Source organism: Notamacropus eugenii, chromosome 7, assembly GCF_028372415.1.
Source record: "Notamacropus eugenii isolate mMacEug1 chromosome 7, mMacEug1.pri_v2, whole genome shotgun sequence".
In the NCBI taxonomy this organism is placed as follows: Eukaryota; Metazoa; Chordata; class Mammalia; order Diprotodontia; family Macropodidae; genus Notamacropus; species Notamacropus eugenii.
Window position 1 is genome coordinate 65414490 of NC_092878.1, and position 20998 is coordinate 65435487.

The 20998-nt window shown below is 35.5% G+C and overlaps 1 protein-coding gene across 13 annotated transcripts in view; it reads right to left on the minus strand.

The window, feature by feature from the left end:
• The window catches only part of CEP128 (centrosomal protein 128), a 559633-nt gene that overhangs the window by 309174 nt on the left and 229461 nt on the right, over positions 1-20998 (minus strand). For all 13 annotated transcript variants that reach the window (XM_072623250.1, XM_072623249.1, XM_072623247.1 and 10 more), the window contains one exon: positions 1764-1956. In XM_072623250.1, the coding sequence (XP_072479351.1) occupies positions 1764-1956 (193 nt within the window). The remainder of the gene's footprint in view (positions 1-1763; positions 1957-20998) is intronic.

Here is a 20998-nt window from a genome sequence, read left to right on the forward strand (position 1 = left end):
CACTGTCTACTACAGCAGCATCCTAATTGTTTGGTACTCCTGTCTCCAGTCATATCTTTTCATTCCATCATGCATACAGCTCCCAAAATAATCTTCCAGAATCACAGGTCTGGATATGTCATTCCCTAACTCAGAAACCTTTAGTGACTTCCTATTACCTCTAGCATAAAATACAAACTCTTCAGTCTGACTTTTACGGGCATCCACAATCAGGCTCCAACACTTATTTCTAGCCTTATTTCACATTCTCCCCTTCATATACTCTATATTTTGGCCCAAATAGCATATTAACTGTTTACCAACTCAGCATTCCATCTCCTATCCTCTAAACACTTTCAAAAGCTAGTTACCATACCGGAATGGGCTCCCCCATCTTTAGTTTTACCTTTCAGAATCTTTATCTTCCAGGCTCATCTTAGGAATTATCTCATAATAAGAGCCTTTCCTCAACGCCGTAGCTATAAATACTTTCTCCCCAAATTACTTTATATTTGTCTGTATATTATATTCCCTATATCAAAGTAGACTATAAGCCATTTGAGGGTGGAGACTTTCATTTTTTAATTTGTATTCTCAGAATACATCACAATGCTTTGCACATAGTAGGTACGTAAAAAATATTTAATTGAAAGGAAGTATAAAGAAATTTGTGATCCCATTCTGTCTGGGCTTGGGTTGTATTTTTCTTCCTGGTTTCAAAAAAGTATTTGAGGAAAAAATAACTTTAATTGCCTCATCAAATAAGGTATATCTCATAAGAGGTAAAAATCATAAGAATTTTATGATAGATACAAACAACAAAATAACTTTGTTCAATGTCATTCTGAGTACTGATAGCAAATTAAGTATAAAACAGGGGATATAAGCTCATGTCCAGTGCCATGACTTGTATAAATTCCAAAGAGAAATCCCTCTTTGACAGGAAGTTCCCTGAATGCTGTTAAATACAGATAATATTGGCTTAATCACATTGATATTTGGAACAATATAAAGCCTCTTCGATGAAATTCATAGTCATTCAAAGAAATCAGCCTACATTGAAAAAAACCAAAATGGACAGAAAATGCTTGTTGCCCAAATTACAACATTTAACTAAATAGTTGGGCAATCACGTTAGCTCTTCAGTATTTTTATCTTATACCACAGACAGACAAATAAACCACATCCAAAAAAGGAGGTCAGACGACTGCATTTCAGAAATTATGCACCACTTTCAAAGATTCTAAGACACTCATTGATACCTCTTTAAGGCTAGTATTATCCCAGAAATGCCACACTGCCATGAATCACAGAACACTGCTGTTCAAAAAGAAACAAATTGGTAGGTGCCTAAAGGGAGAATGAAAAAAGATGCAGTTGTTCAATAAATAATTATTTAAGATGAACGGCATATGAGATGTGGCAGACAAGACATCATCAAGGCCACAAAGCGTCAGAAAGCGGGTTGGGCTGTTTGTCCTGTGAGTATAAAGCACAACGTAAACAAAAACCTGTGCAAGAATGGACAAGAATGAGAAGGCATGTATGGCTTGCAATCTGCACGGTAGAGGGGGCATCCATAGCACTAAGATTTTGAATCCATCAATGAAGCAAAGTAAAGATGCACAAATAATTAATAAAAACATAAAATGAACAGAGAATTGTTTCAAAATTCCCAAGTGGAGGCAATGGAATAATGAAAATAGCTTCTTCAGGTTCCTTCCCATGCTAAGAGTCTATGAATATAGATGTCTATCTGTTTACCATTAGAGCCATCAACATACCATTCCTTTCTCGATGGATTTCTTCTAGGAGTTGATCTTTTCTTTCTATCTGGTCAAAGAGAGATTGATGCTCAGATTCCTTCAGATGAGTCATGTCCTGGAGTTGATGTCTGTACGATAACAGCTGTTGCTTCAGCTTTTTTTCTCTGTTCTCTCTCTCTTTCACCTCTTCACAGAGCCAGTGAAGTTTAGTCTTGAAAAGATAAGTATAAGTAATCAATAGAATACATTAAAAAGTAATAGCATTTTAAAAAACATCTAGAAAAGTTAAATACAACCATGCTAACCTTAACATAAATAACAAAAGTCATTTTATTTTTTAAAAAGATAACAAGTTAATGACCTGAAAATTTAAATCTGAAAAGAGAAACACAATAGATACAGTTTTAAGTCATATAAGCCTTGATTTCTACTTTGAATTTGTGTATTTCATAAGCCAAGGAGTCTCTATGAAGAAATCAGGACTGTTGAACTTAGCGTTTCATGTTCCACAGAGTTATGAGCACCAAGATTTCCCTAGTTAAGAAAGAATATATTATTTGTGAACATAATTGCACCATCTTACTAAAAATGAGCATAGCTACAATTTGTTATTCTTCAAATCAACTTGCGATAACCTTTGCCGGGGTGGCAGCTACAACTGAAAACTGATACTTAATCCCTATAGAAATTATGAAAATTTCTAGGAAAGTATAAGCAAAAATGTACATATATTGATGATGAAACCAACACTATTAAGCATTTTCACAAGTAAGACGCTGAACTTGACACTGTACCAAAATTAGATATTAAAAAGAAATCCCACCTACCCTTCAAAGGTTCAAACAGATAGATAATATACTGGGTACAACTGCTGGGCTTAGACGCAGGAAAACCTGAGCTCAAATATGGTCTCAGCCATTTACTAACTGTGTGATCTAAGGCAAGTTACTTAATGTCTATAAGCCTCAGCTTCTTCAAATCTAAAACATGACAGTAAGGACAGCTACTGCCCTAGGATTTGTGAGAACCAAATGAGATGATCTTTGTAAAGTGTTTAGCACTGTGCTTGGAGCATAGTAGAGTAATAAGTACTTGTGCCCTTCCTTTCTATATGTTTTCATTTTATTATGTAAATAAGATGTCATTATTCATTTACAAAATAGGCAGATAAATAACTACAATTTTACAACCTAGTAAGACTGAAATAATTAAATTTTCAAATAGGCTATCTCCTCTTCTTAAGACCATTTGTTATTTTAGTTCATATCTGATCAATAGGGATAATCATGTAATCACTTCATTATATTCATTATAATAGCTGAAACACAACGTTTAAACAAGCTGTTGTTTTTAAAAAAAAAAATGGGAAATGGAGAAAAGGGAAGGCCCTGACTCCATTACCATTCTGTAGTGAACTTTAACCGCTACAAAACAGTTGCCCCAATGAGAATGGCAATTCAAGAAAAGGTTACTGACACCAGAAATTATAGGAAGATTCTCTTAGTGATCAATTTAGATTATGCACAGAAATGTGAGAAACTGTATAACACATCTCACTGTAAGGCTATAAAAATCTAGGACCTAGCAAGACATAAACTGGTAACTAGAATTGCCCCTTAGAAGTTTGCTGTCTACATGGACTGAGAGATAAAAATCCCTTAAGAACTCAACCAATAAATTGTACTGGAATTGGAACATAATTATACACTGAACTGTTACCCATAATTGACTGTATACAGCATTGATCCATAGAAATTGAAGAACAGTGTTTTTAATAAACGCTGACATGCAAAACACTTATTATTCTACCGGCTTCATGGAACATAAAGATTTTGAAATACAAAGACCTTCAAAATCATGAAGAAACCCGGATGAGACATATTATCAACCTTGGCATCCTATCTACTACGCAAGTTGTTCTAAAGATGCTTTCAGTGAGTGTACAAAAGGTAAACATTCTTTAAGCACTAATTAAACTACTAAAATCAGTCATTTTACATACATGTGTGAAAATATACAGAACACTGAATATAAGTGAATAACAAGAAAGTAAATTGTCCTAAGACACTTGCTAGTTAAACTGCAATGAACAAGATGTAAAGAACAATTTTCTATAATAACAACAATAAAGGACCAAGTAAAATCTATTGTTATTCTGTCTAACCTTACATTCATTATCATCTTTCCTAAATAGAATGAAGTATGGCTTCCAAATTAAAGGACTCGAATCAAAACATTTCATTTATCTACTTGATACTTGACACACATCAAGCTCCAAAAACAAACAAACAAACAAACAGCTCCGTCTTGTGTTCTATCTTTTGGACTTGGTGAAGTACAGCATCCTAAACATTTGCCAAAAACGGAAAAGCAAAACTTTGAACTTCAATCTGCAAGTCACATCAAGGGACACATATCCTTACATCAAGAAGGTTGTAGTTGAATACTGTAGGCCCAGGAATCCTGAATGCATAGCTCAGTGGGAAGCACATGTTTAAAGCAATTACTACCGATACCAAATAAATTTTAATGTCTACTTCAGAAATGTAAAATGAACGGTAACAGATTTGAAAGGTATTCTAACAAAAACCTATGTAACATTAACAAAATCAAACAGATAAAAAGATCAGAATCATTCAGAACTATTTTTGGAATAAGTAGACATCACTTCACCTGACAACTGTAAAGGATGATAAGAAGTACACGCCAGTGAGTGGCTTACCTCTGGATGGCTCCTATGAAATATCAAAGATACAAGGGTAGAACAAAAAAGTTCCCCAATGGGTGACATCCCAATGAAAGCTAACAGTATATCAACAAAGAACTATTAACTAAATACTTGAGTTGCACAGACTATATTTATGAAATCAGAGATGCTTATGGTAGCAATTCAAGATCAGGGCATTGCTGCCAGAAATTGTAAGTCTCCTTTACTAAAATCTACTGGATAGAGGGATGATTTATATGAGAAGAATTTGAGGAAATGAATCATAAATCTGGCACAGAAGTAGGACATTATAGTAAGGAACAAGTTCAATTATGTAGACTTTCGCTGGTGCATGCACCCTTTTCAAAAGTATAAAGTTGAAGAGTTGGGATATGCTTTAAAGACAGTTCCATTCTTAAAAAAGAGAATAAGCGGTGGGGAGAGGAAGGGGAAAGGATCCTAAAGTTACTTTTAACAACATGGAGGAAAAGATTTCTGTAGGAGAAATGGTAGACAAGATCCATAAAGATAAATGACTGTTACAAAACAGATACATCATGACAGAGGTGGAAACAAAAGCCGAGTTTTAGCCTGACTCAAAAACTAGATTCTAATAGAATAGATTCTAAAGAATTTTTTTAAAAGGTAGAATACAATAGATAAATATTTAAATAGAAAGATGGTCTAAAAGAAATGGGAAACTGAATAACAGAATGCTGAAGATTCAATCAGAAATTATTCTATTGAGGAAGAAACATGAGAGCTTCCTAAAGGGACCACAGAGAGAACTTACTGATCAATTGAAATTTTAATGCATGTAGATATGCACAGATATGCAAGAACAAATAACTGAAGCTGAAAACAGCATACAAATATACGAGCATATAAAGAAAGAATACATAACAAAGACCACACAAAATAAGATATTTAGAAGGGAACACACACTGAGCAATCGTGTTGATTACACTAGAGCCCAAAACGGTGATGAGTTCTACGAATAACATAAAGGAATTGTTTAAAGCTACGTTAGGGACAAGAGAAAGACCAAAAAAGAGAAAGAGAGAGAGATCCGTTTCTGGGGGTAGATGGATAAAGTAAGGCATAATGGAAGACAGTGAGAATTCACGTTTAAATTTTCTTGCATTTATTGATGTTTACATGCATCGCCCAAAAGAATATAAGCTCTACGAGAACTGGATGCTTTTTTTCTATTTTGCCATTATATCTCCAGACAATAGCACAGTATCTTGAGGATACATTTATTTGATAAATGTTTTTGAATGAAACTACATTGAAGTAAGATCTTATTTGCTTCTGTTTTACTCTTTCAATAAGAAGAATTCATGGAATGACAGAACACAAACAACTAGATTTTTTGTTGCTGTTCAGTCATTTCCAACTATTTGTGACTCCATCTGGGGTTTTCTTGGCAAGGACACTGGAGTGGTTTGCCATTTTTTTCTCTAGATCATTTTCCAGATGAGAAAACTGAGGCAAACAGGGTTAAGTGACTTGCCCAATGTCATACGGCTAATATCTGCTGCTGGATTTGAACTCGAGATGAGTCTTCCTGACTCCAGGTCCTGTGTCTATCCACTATGCATGCCATCTAGCTACCCAAATGCCTACAAACAAATAAAGAAATGGTAAGAGAGCATTTTATCTGTCCCTACTGAATCCAAATAACCAAGCCTGGATCTTGAAAGAACAACTCTCCATGGTTGTTCTGCCTCTGCTGCTGATCTGTGAAGGATCTTAGAGAATGCAAGATATAGCACAATACTAGACTAATGCTGTCCCAATTTTCAAAAAAAAAAAGTCAGTAAACTTCTATTTTGGGCAAAATTCTAGAATATTTTACTGAAGAGATGGTAAATAAGAAACTAGAAAAGGAAAGAGTGACTATAAAGAGTCAGAATCATTTCATCAATAACATACTTTGCCAGACTAACCTCACTTCCTTTTTTGAACATAGTATTTCAAGACAGGCCTAACTTAGGCCAGGCCAGTTATTCAGGTTTAGGAATGGAATGCAATGAAATGAAATAATTTTGTAACACAAAATTCAATAAAGGTGATTTTCCTTATAAAAAATTAAAAGAATGTAATTGGTAAAAACAGACACATTTACCCTCCAATTCTGCATTTAACAATTGATCGATGCTGGGTCAAAAAGATGCCCCAAAGGATACTGAAAATTCTGTCGAGTCTCAGAACACCAGTTACCTATTGGTTCAGTTTGGCTTTTTTGTTGTTGTTTTAAATACTCTTAGTCCAGTAGATCGGTGATGTCAAATTCAAACAGAAATGGATCACTAAACCATTTATTACCATAACTGCAGCTTGCACTTTTACTTCAAAAACCACATATTAGCATTCTGATTTTCTATTTTATTTTTATTTACTTTCTTAAATATGTCCCAATTACTTTTTCATCTGATTGGGTTGCAACTGGGAGGATCATCCACTAGCTGTGTGTTTGACACCTCTACTTTAGGTCAACTGCATCCCTTGCTTCCTTCAAATGAATATATGAAGTATATGTAAAATAAAAACTTGTCCCACTGTAAAGAATCTAACAAGACTGGCAGTCAAGGAAAATATATGTTCTATTTTCAATTTTACTCAATTATTTAACCAATTCTCTAAAATTAACTCTAAGAAAAAAAAAAGGAAAGATATAGTGAGGATGACAGTATAGTTATATGAATTTCAAAACTGAAAAATGGCTGAACTCAAATAAATATAAATTATTTGATCAATTTCTACTTGGAAGAAGGGGTTTAACAGAATGCCACTAGGATCTGTCATTTTTCCAGGGCTTTTCATTATTTTTATGAGTGACTTTGATTACAGTATAAAGGGCATTCTTGTGAAATTTTAAGATTGCACTAAAGTAGAAGTCAAATCAATAAGCATGAATTAAATATCTACCATTTTCCAGGCAGTATGTTAAGAGTTAGGGATATGAAGTAAAACAAAAAAAAAAAAATAGTTCCTGCCCTCATGGAGCCCCCATTATAACAGGGTGGACAATATGTAAATAATTGTGTACAAACAAGTCATAGGATAAATTGAAAATAACCTTGGTTAGAGAGAAGGCACTAGAATGAAAGAATCTGGGGAAAACTTCCTGCAAATCTGGGAGCTGACGGAAATAAAAAAAAAAAATAACAGCCGACAGAGGGAGAATATTCTGGCATATGCCAGCTGTGAGAGAGAACCAATGAAAATGCCTGGAGTTTGGAGACACTCCAAGAAGAAGACAAGGAGACAAGTATCATTGCATCACTGAGTAAAAGTAGGGGGAATATGGTGTAAGATGACTGGAACAGGAGGAAACAGCCAGGGTATGAAGGAATTTAAAAGTCAAGGAGAGGAAAGAATAGAAAACATGATCCAAAAGAAACTCGACAAGTTCAAACAAAGAAAGGAATTGAATAAGATGACATTTAATAGGAAATTAGATAATACCAATGTATTTTTTAAAAAGATGACACTACGTAAATTAATATAGATTTAGGGCAAAATCAATCAAACTACCAAAAGGTAACTTTCTAGACTTAGAAAAAAATATCATGATACACATGAAGGACAAAAGGTAGAGAATATCTAAGACAATAATAGAAAAAAAGTTAGGAGGAAGAGGTCTAATAGTGCAGGGTCTCAAACTATACTACCAACTAGTAATCAACAAAATTATTTAATATTGGTTTAATAATAGAAAAATTACCAGAGAGACAAAGTGCACAAATCCCAGAATCAATAGAATACAGTAGCATATTGTTCAATAAACCCAAGAATATAAATTATTGAGTTAAGGATATACCATCTGACAAAAATTATTGGGAAAACTGGAAGGCAATCTGGCAGAAATTTGGATCTGACCTACCTCTAATAGCATATATCACAATAAACGAAAAATGGACCTATCATCTCAATATAGAAGATTACATCACAAACAAACTAAAGTAGCAAGGAAGGTGATACCTTCTACAACTATGGATAAAGTAACAGCTTTGTTTTGTTTACCAAAAAAAGTCACAAAGGAAACAAAATGGACAATTTTGATTGCATAAAATTGGAAAGTTTCTTTAAAAGAAAATAAATTCAGTTGGATGAAAAGGAAAACAGGTAAACTAGGGGAAAATATTTGCACTGAAGTTCTCTGATAAAGGTATCCTTTCCAACACCTACAAGGAATCTATAAGAGCCCTTCCCCAATAAATAAATGGTCAAAGATATAAATAGGTAGATTTCAAAAGAAAAAAGCAAGCTATCAACAACCACATGTCAAAATGCTCCAAAGGTTAATAATAAGAGAATAAAAATTAAAACAGCTCTGAGGCTCTACCTTACATCCATCAGATTAACAAAGATGGAGAGAAGGAGAAAATAAGAACTGACTGTTGGAAGACAGACATGCAAATGCACTGCTGCTGGAACTATGAACTGGTCTAACCATGCTGGAAAACACTCAAAATCTATAGGAAAAATCACCATGCATACATTTAACTCAGTGAAACTACTACTAGGTACATGCACATAAAAGGACAGAGGACCATCAACTGGGGAATGCCAGACAAATTATGGCAAGTGAATGTAACGGAAAAATAATATGCTGTGAGAAATGAAAAAAAGGATGGTTTCAGAAAAACCTAGGAGCAATTGTATGACCTAATACAGAATGAACTGAGTAAAACTAGGAGAAAAAAATTTTACAGTAAGTACAATATTACAAATATAGTACAATCTGCAGAGTGTACAATGTTAAAAATAATACAATTACAGTGAGTAAGGAACAACAATTACGAAAGAGTTAAAAACTGTGACCAAAGAAGTAACCAATTACAGCTCCAGAGATGTGATTATCAGTCATGTTTTTCACCTCGTGGAGCAGTGGTGATAGATTGAAGATAATGAAACATATTTTCAGACATAGTCAATATGTGAATTTGTTTTGTTTTGGGGAGGGGAGGCATTGAAGAGTAGGGGGAGTAGTGGTAGTGATCTTTTAAAAAAAATAAGGCTTTTTTAAAAAAAGTTCTTTACAAACCTAAAAAAAGTACAAAAAATCATCAGAGAATGAAAAAATCGAAGATAATGTGAAATATCTCATTGGAAAAACAACTGATCTGGAAAATAGATCCAGGAGAGACAATTTAAAAATTATGGGACTACCTGAAAGCCATGATCAAAAAAAGAGCCTAGACATCATCTTCCATGAAATTATCAAGGAAAACTGCCCTGAGATTCTAGAACCAGAGGGCAAAATAAGCATTCCACTGATCACCGCCTGAAAGAGATCCAAAAAGAGAAACTCCTACGAACATTGTGGCCAAATTCCAGAGTTCCCTGGTCAAGGAGAAAATATTTCAAGCAGCTAGAAAGAAACAATTCAAGTATTGTGGAAATACAATCAGGATAACACAAGATCCAGCAGCTTCTACATTAAGGGATCAAAGGGCATGGAATATGATATTCCAGAAGTCAAAGGAACTAGGACTAAAACCAAGAATCACCTACCCAGCAAAACTGAGTATAATACTTCAGGGGGAAAAATGGTCTTTCAATGAAATTGGGGACTTTCAAGCATTCTTGATGAAAAGACCAGAGCTGAAAAGAAAATCTGACTTTCAAATACAAGAATGAAGAGAAGCATGAAAAGGTAAACAGCAAAGAGAAGTCATAAGAGACTTACTAAAGTTGAACTGTTTACATTCCTACATGGAAAGACAATATTTGTAACTCTTGAAACTTTTCAGTATCTGGGTAGTTGGTGGGATTATACACACACACACACACACACACACACACACACACACACATGCGCGCACGCGCACAGAGTGAATGGAATAGTGGGATCATATCTTAAAAAAATGAAATTAAGCAGTGAGAGAAATATATTGGGAGAAGAAAGGGAGAAATGGAATGGGGCAACTTATCTCTCATAAAAGAGGCAAGCAAAAGACTTTTTAGTGGAGGGAAAAAGAGGGGAGGTGAGAGAAAAACATGAAGTTTACTCTCATATTCCACTAAAGGAAGGAATAAAATGCACACTCATTTTGGTATGAAAACCTATCTTAACATACAGGAAAGTGGGGGAGAAGGGGATAAGTAGGGTGGGGGGGATGATGGAAGAGAGGGCAATGGGAGGAGGAAGTAATTTGAAGTCAGCACTCTTGGGGAGGGACAGGATCAAAAGAGAGAATAGAAGCAATGGGGGGCAGGATAGGATGGAGGGAAATATAGTTAGTCTTACACAACATGACTATCATGGAAGTCATTTGCAAAACTACACAGATATGGCCTATATTGAATTGCTTGCCTTCCAAAGGGAATGGGTGAGGAGGGAGGGATGAAGAGAAGTTGGAACTCAAAGTTTTAGGAACAACTGTCGAGTTCTGTTCTTGCTACTAGGAAATAAGAAATACAGGTAATGGGGTATAGAAAGTTATCTGTCCCTACAGGACAAAAGAGAAGATGGGGACAAGGGAAGGGAGGGATGATAGAAGAGAGGGCAGATTGGTGATGGGGGCAATTAGAATGCTCGGTGTTTTGGGGTGGGGGGAGGGGACAAATGGAGAGAAAATTTGGAACCCAAAATTTTATGAAAATGAATGTTAAAAGTTAAATAAATTAATAAAAAAAAGAATAATAATAATCACTGTTTAACCACTATGTAGTTGTGTATAGTATAATTGCTAATGGTAATAATAATAATAACTCCAAGAATTTAGACTCATTGTTCCCCATGCAATTTTTTGGAAAGTGAGCTGATAGTAAACATTGCTATTTTCATGTAAATGCTGCTATTTTTCTCCAGATGGAGAACTAGAAGTTTTAGTTCTGAAACTAGAGTAGAAGTTGCATACACACACACAGAAACACACACACACACATAATTTGATGTAAGCAAAAACATAACAACTAGACTTGTCAAAACTGCTGCAGCAGGAAAGAAGGAGTTCCACTCAATGGAGATATTTTAGCAAAGGTATTTTGTTGGGGAGGCTACACAAGAGATTATCCTGGTATGGGCTAGAATAGATGGCCTATGGTCCCTTTCATGATTATATGCAGCATTAAGATTAAGAGATATGTCTTTTTTATTAAAAGATAGACCTCGATTAGTCCTCCACATATTCTCAAAATTATCCGCAAATAACACAATTTTGAGAAAGGGAAGAAATCTTTAAAATGCTATTTCTAAATGTATATATTAGGCTATTTTATACCGTTTGACACATGGGACCTACATCTTCCCCATCCTTTCAAGAAAAAAGAGTAATTGAGCAAATTAAAAAATAGTTTTCTGTTCCTTGAAAACTTCCTTTCAGAATAATGGTAATATAATTTAGTCAAACTGCAAACTACTCAAGGGCATATATATACCTAATATATCCCACACATATTGAGGGTACAGTAAAATATTGTTAAATTAAAAATGAGACACAGTTAAATTCTTAAAGAAGCATCTTGCACTCAACTACTACAACAGATTTAATGTAGTAGTGTTTACTGAATAAATAATTCAGCAGGCTGGTTTTGCCTTTTTTTGTTGTGGTGAAGGTGGCAGTGGTGGTGATTTCGTTTTTTAGTAATTGATGACATACCTGAAATTTTTCAAAACCTGAAAGTCTCAAACTTCAGAGAATAAATGAGCCCACTCAAAAATAACAAGTAGAAGCTCAACATTATCCACTCTTCACTACTATACTGTAATTACTAAATTGAACAAGTAAGAAAATTTACAAATCAAACACTAAAATGCCCATGCCATTCAAATACAATTCTAAACACTACATTCAGAAGATGACAATCTCTGTTTAAGTCACTTTATAGTCAAGTATGGTATAACTGCAAAAAAAAATAAATAAATAACTCCAAGAAATTAGACTAATTGATCCCCATATAATTTGGGGAAAATAAGCTGATAGTAAATGCTGCTATTTCCACATTTTAAATGTAGAAACTGAAGCAGAGAAAGGTTAAGGCACAGTTTCTTGTTTACTTAATCCCCATCTACCTGAGGGAGTATAATACTGAAGGGTATACCACAGGGTTTTATCTCCAGAAGTAGTTGCTAAATATCTTCATTCCAGATTGCATGATGGACTAAAAGAGTGGCCTCGTTAGCTTTTCTAATACCTTGAGCTTCACTGGGGTGAAATAAAAACTTAAAACAAAAAGAAAATACTTCAAAACAATTTTGAAAAACTGAAAACATGCTGAAAATTAATAGATATGCAGTGGAATAATGCACATAGAAAAAGTAGTAACATAATTATGGAAATAGAAATGTTTTTTAAGCCATAAGCTAAAGATGAAGTCTTACCAGGAGCAGTTGTTCAATTGGTTTACTATAGAAATTTTCCCTTTACTAAAGGGGACAGGTTGGATATAGGTCAACTGGCCTGGGAAAGAAGAAGCAATGCTATTACCAGGGCTTGTGGGTACAGGTTCTGTGTTGTCCACATTGGGATATGAGAAAAGATGATATTTGAGATTTTGGCTATGGTTTGGCCTATATGTGCCAAACAGACACATATTCTGTCTCTCTCTATTTCTCTCTCCTCTCTCTCTCTCTCTCTCTCTCTCTCTCTCTCGTGTACAATGTTCATCAAATTAAAGAATCTAAGATTTCACAAAATGCAGTCGTTGAAATTAACAACTACGCTTTACTTATAAAAACACAAACGTAAAAGATGCCATTTATTTTAAGACATTATGGTGTCCCACATCCTGTATACACACCTGTGTGAATGAACTTGATTTCAAATCCTGGCAAAAAAAAAATCTATAACACAGTATTAAAGGTAGGGTTAGTGAAGATCTCAAAAATAGATTAGGATCAGTCTGGCTTCCTCAACAACAATGTATCAAGCCAGACTGATCTCATTTCCTCTTTTGACAGCTACTTGTTTGGATCAGGAAAATGCCATATGGCTTATGTAGATTGGCAAAGCAGCTGATAAAGACTCTCATGCTATATACTTGTGGAAAAGATAGACTGATGTGAACTAGATGTGTGTATAGGAGTGTGTGTGTGTGGATGCATGCATGTGTGTGGTGTATGTGTATAGCAGGACTTTTTGTAGTGGCAAAGAACTGGAAAGTAAGTAGATAACTCAGCAGGTATGGTACCACATGCCAGCAGTCCCTGCTATTAGGAGAGGCTACTGCTGGTAGACTGTTTGAACACAGGAGTTCTAAGCTGCAGTAGGGCTAAAAAGTCTATCAGATGTTCCCATTAAGCCAAATCCCAACTAAACCCAAAATGGAAGGGGAGGCACTTTAGGACTTTAGGAGAGAAGAACCAGCCCAGGATAGAAAAAGAGCAGGTTAAAGCTTCCATGCTGATCAACAATGGGAACTGGCTTCTCAGTGGCAGTTGGACTTTCTTGTCTGGGTGAGATGGAGAGATCCAGTCTCAACAACCACAATGCTCATCAGCTGAGGAGTATCTGAAAAAAAATTTGTGGTTATGTGAATGTAATGGAATACTGTGCTGTAAGAAACAAAACAATATCCGAGAAACTGGAGAAGATGAGTAAGAATTGTTACAGAACAAAGTAGGATTATTAAAAACAACAACAAAATTTACAAGTCCATCACAATAGGGTAAAAGAAAAGAACACTGGAACTCTTTGGAACTTTGAGCAAGAAAGACCTCAGTTATGACTGAGGTAAATGCTCTCAGATGTGGCCAGTGCTGCTTTGTTTTTATGAACCCGTACTTTTTTTTTTTAATAAAGGGAGATAATTTTGTTGGGGGGAGGGTGGTAAATCATTGGGAAATAATGTTTTTTTTAAAAAATATCAATAAATCCATCACTGAACAAGCATTTATTAAATCCTTGATATGTGTAAAGACCTGTACTAAGCACTGGGAATAAAAAGAAAGGCATAATCTTGTTCTGTTCCACGTGTCAGATTTTTCAAAGGATATTGAGAAACTGGAGAGCACCCAGGAGAGATGGATCATGACAGTGATGTGCCTTGTAATCATGTCATTTAAACCTCAGCTGAATGAACTAGTAAGATGGCTAGCCTGGGAAAAAAGAAAAATTAATGGAGAGAAAATGACAGCCGTCTTTAAGCATCTGGTGGCCTTTCAAATGGGAGGTGCTTGGTTTCACTTGGTACAAGAGGGCAGAACCAGGGAACAATTTGGGAAAGTCAGTCAGTCAGCAAGCCTTTATTATGCACTTACTATGTGCCAAGCAATGTTCTAAGTAAAAGTGATACAAAGAATATGAAAAAAAGAATCCCTACTCTCAAGGAGTTTGTGTAATAATGGGGTTGGGGAGACAGTAAGAAAATTAACTAGGTATATAAAAGATATGTACAAAGTAATGAAAAGTAATCTGAAAAGGGAGAGATTATAAAAAAGAAGGGGACTGAGAAAGGCCCCAACAGAAAAGTAAAAAAGACAAAAGAAAATCAATAAATTTTTTTGTTAATCCACAGCTCTTATAGGTTTGAATGGGTAGAAACTGAAACCAGCCACTAGGCAGATTTGTTGATCTGTTTGTTTTTTAAAATTACCTTATGGATCCCTCACTCTATTAACACAAGTATTTAAAAAGAAGCCATAGTTATACTAATCTAACACACCATGGACACCTCCTCATGGTAAGATGTAATCAACCAATAATCAATTAAGAAAATGATGCTGTTCAAATATAGTTGCACATTCATTAAAAATTTCTTGAAGAAGCAAATCAAAATGTTACAAAATAACAATATCAGTTACAAATAATAATTAAAGAGAGAGTTATTAATCTCAAAGTAAACAAAAAGTTCTGTTAACTACTCCCAAGGTAATTTTACATATCATATAATGGGATCAGCAAATATCATTAAATAAAAATTTAGGAAGAATCTCTCAATCAGGACAGGATCGTTGGATTTTTTCTTTTAACTTTCTAGCTGACAGTTCACAACACATACTTACAAGAAGAAACTAAGTTATTAAAAAATCATTAACGGTATTTATAGCACATCTCTAATTAGTTGGCCACTACTAACTCGTTAGCTTTAACAGCATTAACTTTATTACAAGAAATAAATAAAGTGTGAAAGAAGTATTATCATGGACTAAAATAGCTCCAGGAGATCCAACTCTGCTGTTCTATGACACTTTCTTCCACAGATTGGACTATAATGATTTTGATCCAAATTTGGAACTCAAGAAATGAAAATATATAAAGATAAAAGAATAAAGATATTCAGAGAATATCAAAGAATATCAAAGAATATTCAAAGAATCAGAATTAAGTCTAAACTAAAACAGTCTACTCCAGTTTTTAAGCTATTACTTCCAAATGTCTCTTAAATCACTGAAATGAGATCAGTCTGGCCTGACACACTTAAAATCTGTGTGATCCTGGGCAAATTACTTAACCTGTTTGCCTCAGTTCCCTCAAGTGTAAAACAGGTATGACAATAACAGCACCTACTACCCAGAGCTGTTGTGAGGACCAAATGAGAAAATCACTGTAAAACACTTCGCACAATACCTGGCAGATAATCTATAGAAATGGTAGTTAGGATTATAATAATAATTAGTAGTAGTAGTAGTAGTAGTAGTAGTAGCAGCAGCAGCAGCAGCAGGTTACTGCTTAATTTCCATCTCCATATCCTGTGTGATAAATGTCCATTAAGCCCTCCCAAAAGGATATAATCAACACACTGGAAGTTTTCCAATAGGTCTTTTTCATTTTGTAGGTATGATAAGAGAACTTAGGTTGTTTATCTGTTTTCCCTGACATCCTTCTCCATGAAGACATGGCCCTCATGATCTGTTTGATATCACTTCTCTTCTATAAGTACTCTTTTGGTATCATGTGTCATACTTGTAGACTTCATACATCTATCTTTATTGCCTTTTGGATCATCAGAAATTTATATTCTCTAGACATTGTGGTATTTACAGATTCAGTTTGCAATTTCCTAAATATAATCTAGCTTTATCTCATTATCCTCTTCAGTTCTTGGCCTGTTTCATTATCAGTCTAAAATGTTTGTCCATAATATATGAACTGATAAACTAATTAAAAGGGCTGTCCAGCTATCTGCAATGTCCTAAATTGATTTTTCATTCATACATTATCAGATCAATCTTCTTTGACTGGTCATGAATATCCTTGAGGCGACTTTGAAGTATTCCAGGCTATGTTAGAATCAACACAATGACATCTGGAGATGGGAGCATCTGGGGACTTCATCACCTACTGTCTTTTGTGACATAACCAACAAGATGGAGAAATAGACAGTATCTCTAGTTAGAGAGAGAGAGAGAGAGAGAGAGAGAGAGAGAGAGAGAGAGAGAGAGAGAGAGAGAGAGAGATTAATTAGCAAAGGTAGAGCAATCACAACTATTTCCTTAAGACAACATGAGGGGCAGAGGGGGCAAAGAGGAAGGAAGGGAATATAGTAGGTGCTACATATAGATATAGATATCTATATCTATATGTAGCACCTACTACAATACAGACACTATGGTAAGCATTTTATAAATATTATCACATTTTATCCTCATAGCCCTGTGAGGAGAATGCTGTTATTATCCCCACTTTATAGTTGAGGAAACTGAGACAGAGAGGTTTAGTAATTTGCCCAGGGTCACACAGCTAGCAAGCATCTGAGATCGGATTTAAACTTAGGTCTTTCTGACTCCAGCCCACATTCTAGTCAACTAGATGTCCAAAAAGAAACAAGAAAGCAAGAAGCTCAAGGTAATATTCTTCTGAATTTTTAAGCAGTAAATGTGCATCCCTAATGTACTCAGCATCCCTCTCTCACAAGCCTTCACACTCCAACAAGAAATACATACAGACCCATTAGTTTCTGTTTTGACCCCTTTCAGGGATTTCTTTCCAGCTGAAGTCTCTGCCCTTCCCCAGAATCCTGCTGCACTGAGTACCAGACACCAACCCTTCCCAGTTACCTGTGGAGGAAACAAAGTGGTCAAATTAGACCACCACCCTCCCTTCAGCCTAGGAAGGTACATAGGTTAGGGAAACCCAAGGCAGCAGAAACTCTGCCAAGAGTACCAGTGCCCACTCTGCCATCTCCCAAGTCTGCAAAAAAACAGCAGTTACTGTCTTAGCCCGGATAGAGAACTAAAGAATTGAGAGAACTAGGACTGGGGGCAAGTGTACACTGGGCATGAAGGAAAGTTTATTTGAATTCATCTAGGTCCTGTCCTCCTCATGTTAGCCCCCAAGAAGCTACTTAGGTTAGAAGCTGAGGGCAGTGAAAAGCAAATTTCTCCAAAATGGGAGATGGCTGAGATAGGTTAAAGGTTCTAAATCCAGACCCGGGTAGGGTAAATGTCCTGGGATGAAATTATAATGAGAGGTGAAGGACAGTGAGCTACAGGAGTATAGAAAGCAAAAGCCTAAAATTAACAATGATCTCCAGGATTTTCTAAAATGGTTCAAGAGAGAAATCTGGACCTTGAGGGATGTTAGATAAAACAATTAGGACAGTTTATTTCCTGCACAGTAGAAAATAAGCAGAATATAAAAATTCGAGTCAGCAGTGGTTATGCTATCACAGGACGCACAAGAGAGAACAAAAATTATGTTTTTCATATATTCAAATTTATTGAAATGAAGGACAATTTGGATTTAAAGAAGCAAAAAGTAATAATAGTAAGCAAACACATGATCTCTAAGCAAAACACAATGATTCTGACAAATAATTCAAGTAGAACAGGACAAGTCAAACAACCAAAAAGGGAGAAATAGTTCAAGAAAACTGCCCAGAACTTTGAAATATAAAAAATAAAGCATGACTTGAAAAAATCCAGATTGCCTCAGGAAATACTTTGTGTCAAATGTTCAAACTCTAGGATACAAAGTAGTTAGACTTAACTATTGCAAAGAGAAACAAAAAACTCTGCAAGTGACTAGAAAAAAGATCTTCAAATATAAAGAGAATGAAATCCAAATAATATAAGACTACTCTGTATCCACTAGAAACGATGGAAGGGAATGGAATAATATATTCCCCAAAATCAAAGAAGCCCTAAGTGAAACCCTAAGGAAATACCCTGTAAAACTGAAATTAATTATCAATGAAAAAAGATAGATGTTCAATAAAACAAAGGCATTTGAAGCGTTCTTACAAAAAAAAAAATTTTGATTTGCAAACACCAGAAATGCAAAAAAAGTGGATAAGTATAACAGGGAAAACACATGTACTGAAAAAATATATATTTTCTAGAGGAATCATTAAAAGAAGAAGAATTGAAACATATATTAGTCTAAGAACAATTAAAGAAAGGAACCATTAAGAGATTTCTTTCAAAGAGTAAACAAGAGAATAAAGAAGAAACCAGAAGTGACAGCGGAGGAGCAGGCCTGAAGCATCATGGATTAAATCCAGCACCTCCCCTTAACAGTGAGTTAGTGAATGCATTTTGTGGGGCTTGATTTGTAAATTTGAATGGAATTGTAAAATGAGACGTAAAGTGGAATGAGGTGACAACGAAGAGTAAAATCCATGATAAGCAATGAAATAAAGATAACTACTATAGGACCAGCTAGAAGAAGTGTGACGTGAGTGGCAATGAGTGATGTGGCAAAGGAAAAACAAGGGAAAGGAAAAGGGGAAATCCCCATTCACTGGTGAGAGGGTATCCAGGTGAGCACTACCAGGGAGGAGAGATATATGCTATAATGGGAGAAAGAGACCTACAATGGCTTAACCTTTAGGCAATTGGTATCCAGAGAAACCACTGCCTCTGAGACAAGGTTGTGACTCCAGAGACAACATACCATCTGAGGAAAAGGGAAATCAACACTCATGGAAATAACTGTCATCTAGAAGGGTGGGAGGGCTTAGACTCAAGGAGGAGATTCCATAGCAAGTGGGAAAGAAAATGATCAAGAAAAAAGCAGGAGGTAAAAAGTGGATTGAATTATTTTTGACATGAGAGAATTTCTATTAAGGAGCAATGTTTCCACCTCATTCTGTGCCCCAGTAACTGATACCTTCTAAGAAAAGCCCAAAAGAAAGAAAGAAAAAAGGCAAGACAGCAATTCCTACAAGGTCATAACATAGAAACTGATCAGAATAGGGAATGTAAACTTGATACTTAAGATGCTTTAATTCCATGAGGAATACAAAGAAATTTTTAAAGACCATGAATTAAAGAATAAAAATTAGAACAAATGAAAGGGAAAATTCATAAAGAGAACAAGGTTTAAACAAAGGAAAGAAGTCGGAGGGGATACAAGGAGGGATGATTCTGAATTAACCACTTACCTAAGGGAGAAACAAAGAAAGAGAAAAAAGAGGGAGCAATTAAATAAAGGAAAGAGAGGAAAAGGGATTAATAAGTCCAACAAAACTCTAAAACCAGGGAAAAGGTTGACAAATGAAAGAAGGAGATTTGGGGGAAGGGAAGGGAGCCTGTAAGTATAGGGTTGCCTAAAAGTAAAAACCAAGAAACACTAATTACAGGGACAAAGTACTGTCTTAAAAGAAAAAGGGGGGGAAAACGTAAATGAAAAGGACCACTACAAAGCATCGAAAATGAGTATTTGAAAATTACAAAGAAGCAGCTTGGCCCCAAAGAAGATATGTGAGAGGACATCACCCCTCCTCCCAACTGCTCTGCTGAGGTGTGGAACATTGCATGTATTGCTAGATATTTTTAATGTATCGATTGGATTTGTGACTTTTCCCCCCTCTTTTTTGTTAAAAAACAAAACCTTTGTTATAAGAGATGACTCTCTTGAAGGGGCAGGGGCAAAATTTAGGTGATGTATAAATAAAAAAAAATAAATAAAATTTTATTTAAGAAAAAAATAAATCTTCCACTTGGATCCTGCACAGTTCATTCTCACAGACAGTAGTGAACACTATTGACAAGCATATCCCCACCGCATACTGTTTTCAGAATAACATCCATGTTTGCTTCTAACCAAGAAACTTATCTAATCCAAACATGTACATGTGGAATGAAGAGTCAGATACAACTGAAATGAGTGAATAATACCACCTTTTTCTGATCTACCTCCTACCTATGATTCGTCCTTTCTCTCCTTGGCTGGATTCTCCTTCAGATCATACTCTCTAACTGGAGTTGTCCTCCCAGATTCTATCCAAGGCCCACTTCTCTTCCCCCTGTATACTGTGTCACTGGGTGATCTCATTGATGGATCTGGTTAGTTGGTTGGTTGTTGTCCTTCATTTTCAAAGAGGACCAAAATGACATCACGATGATAAAGTGAAGTTTCAATGTATCCGACTGTGGCTGATCAGATCAATACAAGCTTGAAATGCTCCACCACAGGTTGGGCACTGAGAGTTCATGTGAATACCTGAGGTGGATACTCCAAATCTGCAAATCCTATGTTTACTGTGCTATCTCAATTCTGCTTTGTTCATACAGCACAGCTCACCATGCTGAGTATGATCCTTAAAAGGTTGCTCAGATACCCAGGGGGCTGCTTCCAGTGAGAAATGACCCTATGACTGAGCAGTCTGTGTGCAGGATTGTAACTGAAGCTCCCAGTGTATCCGC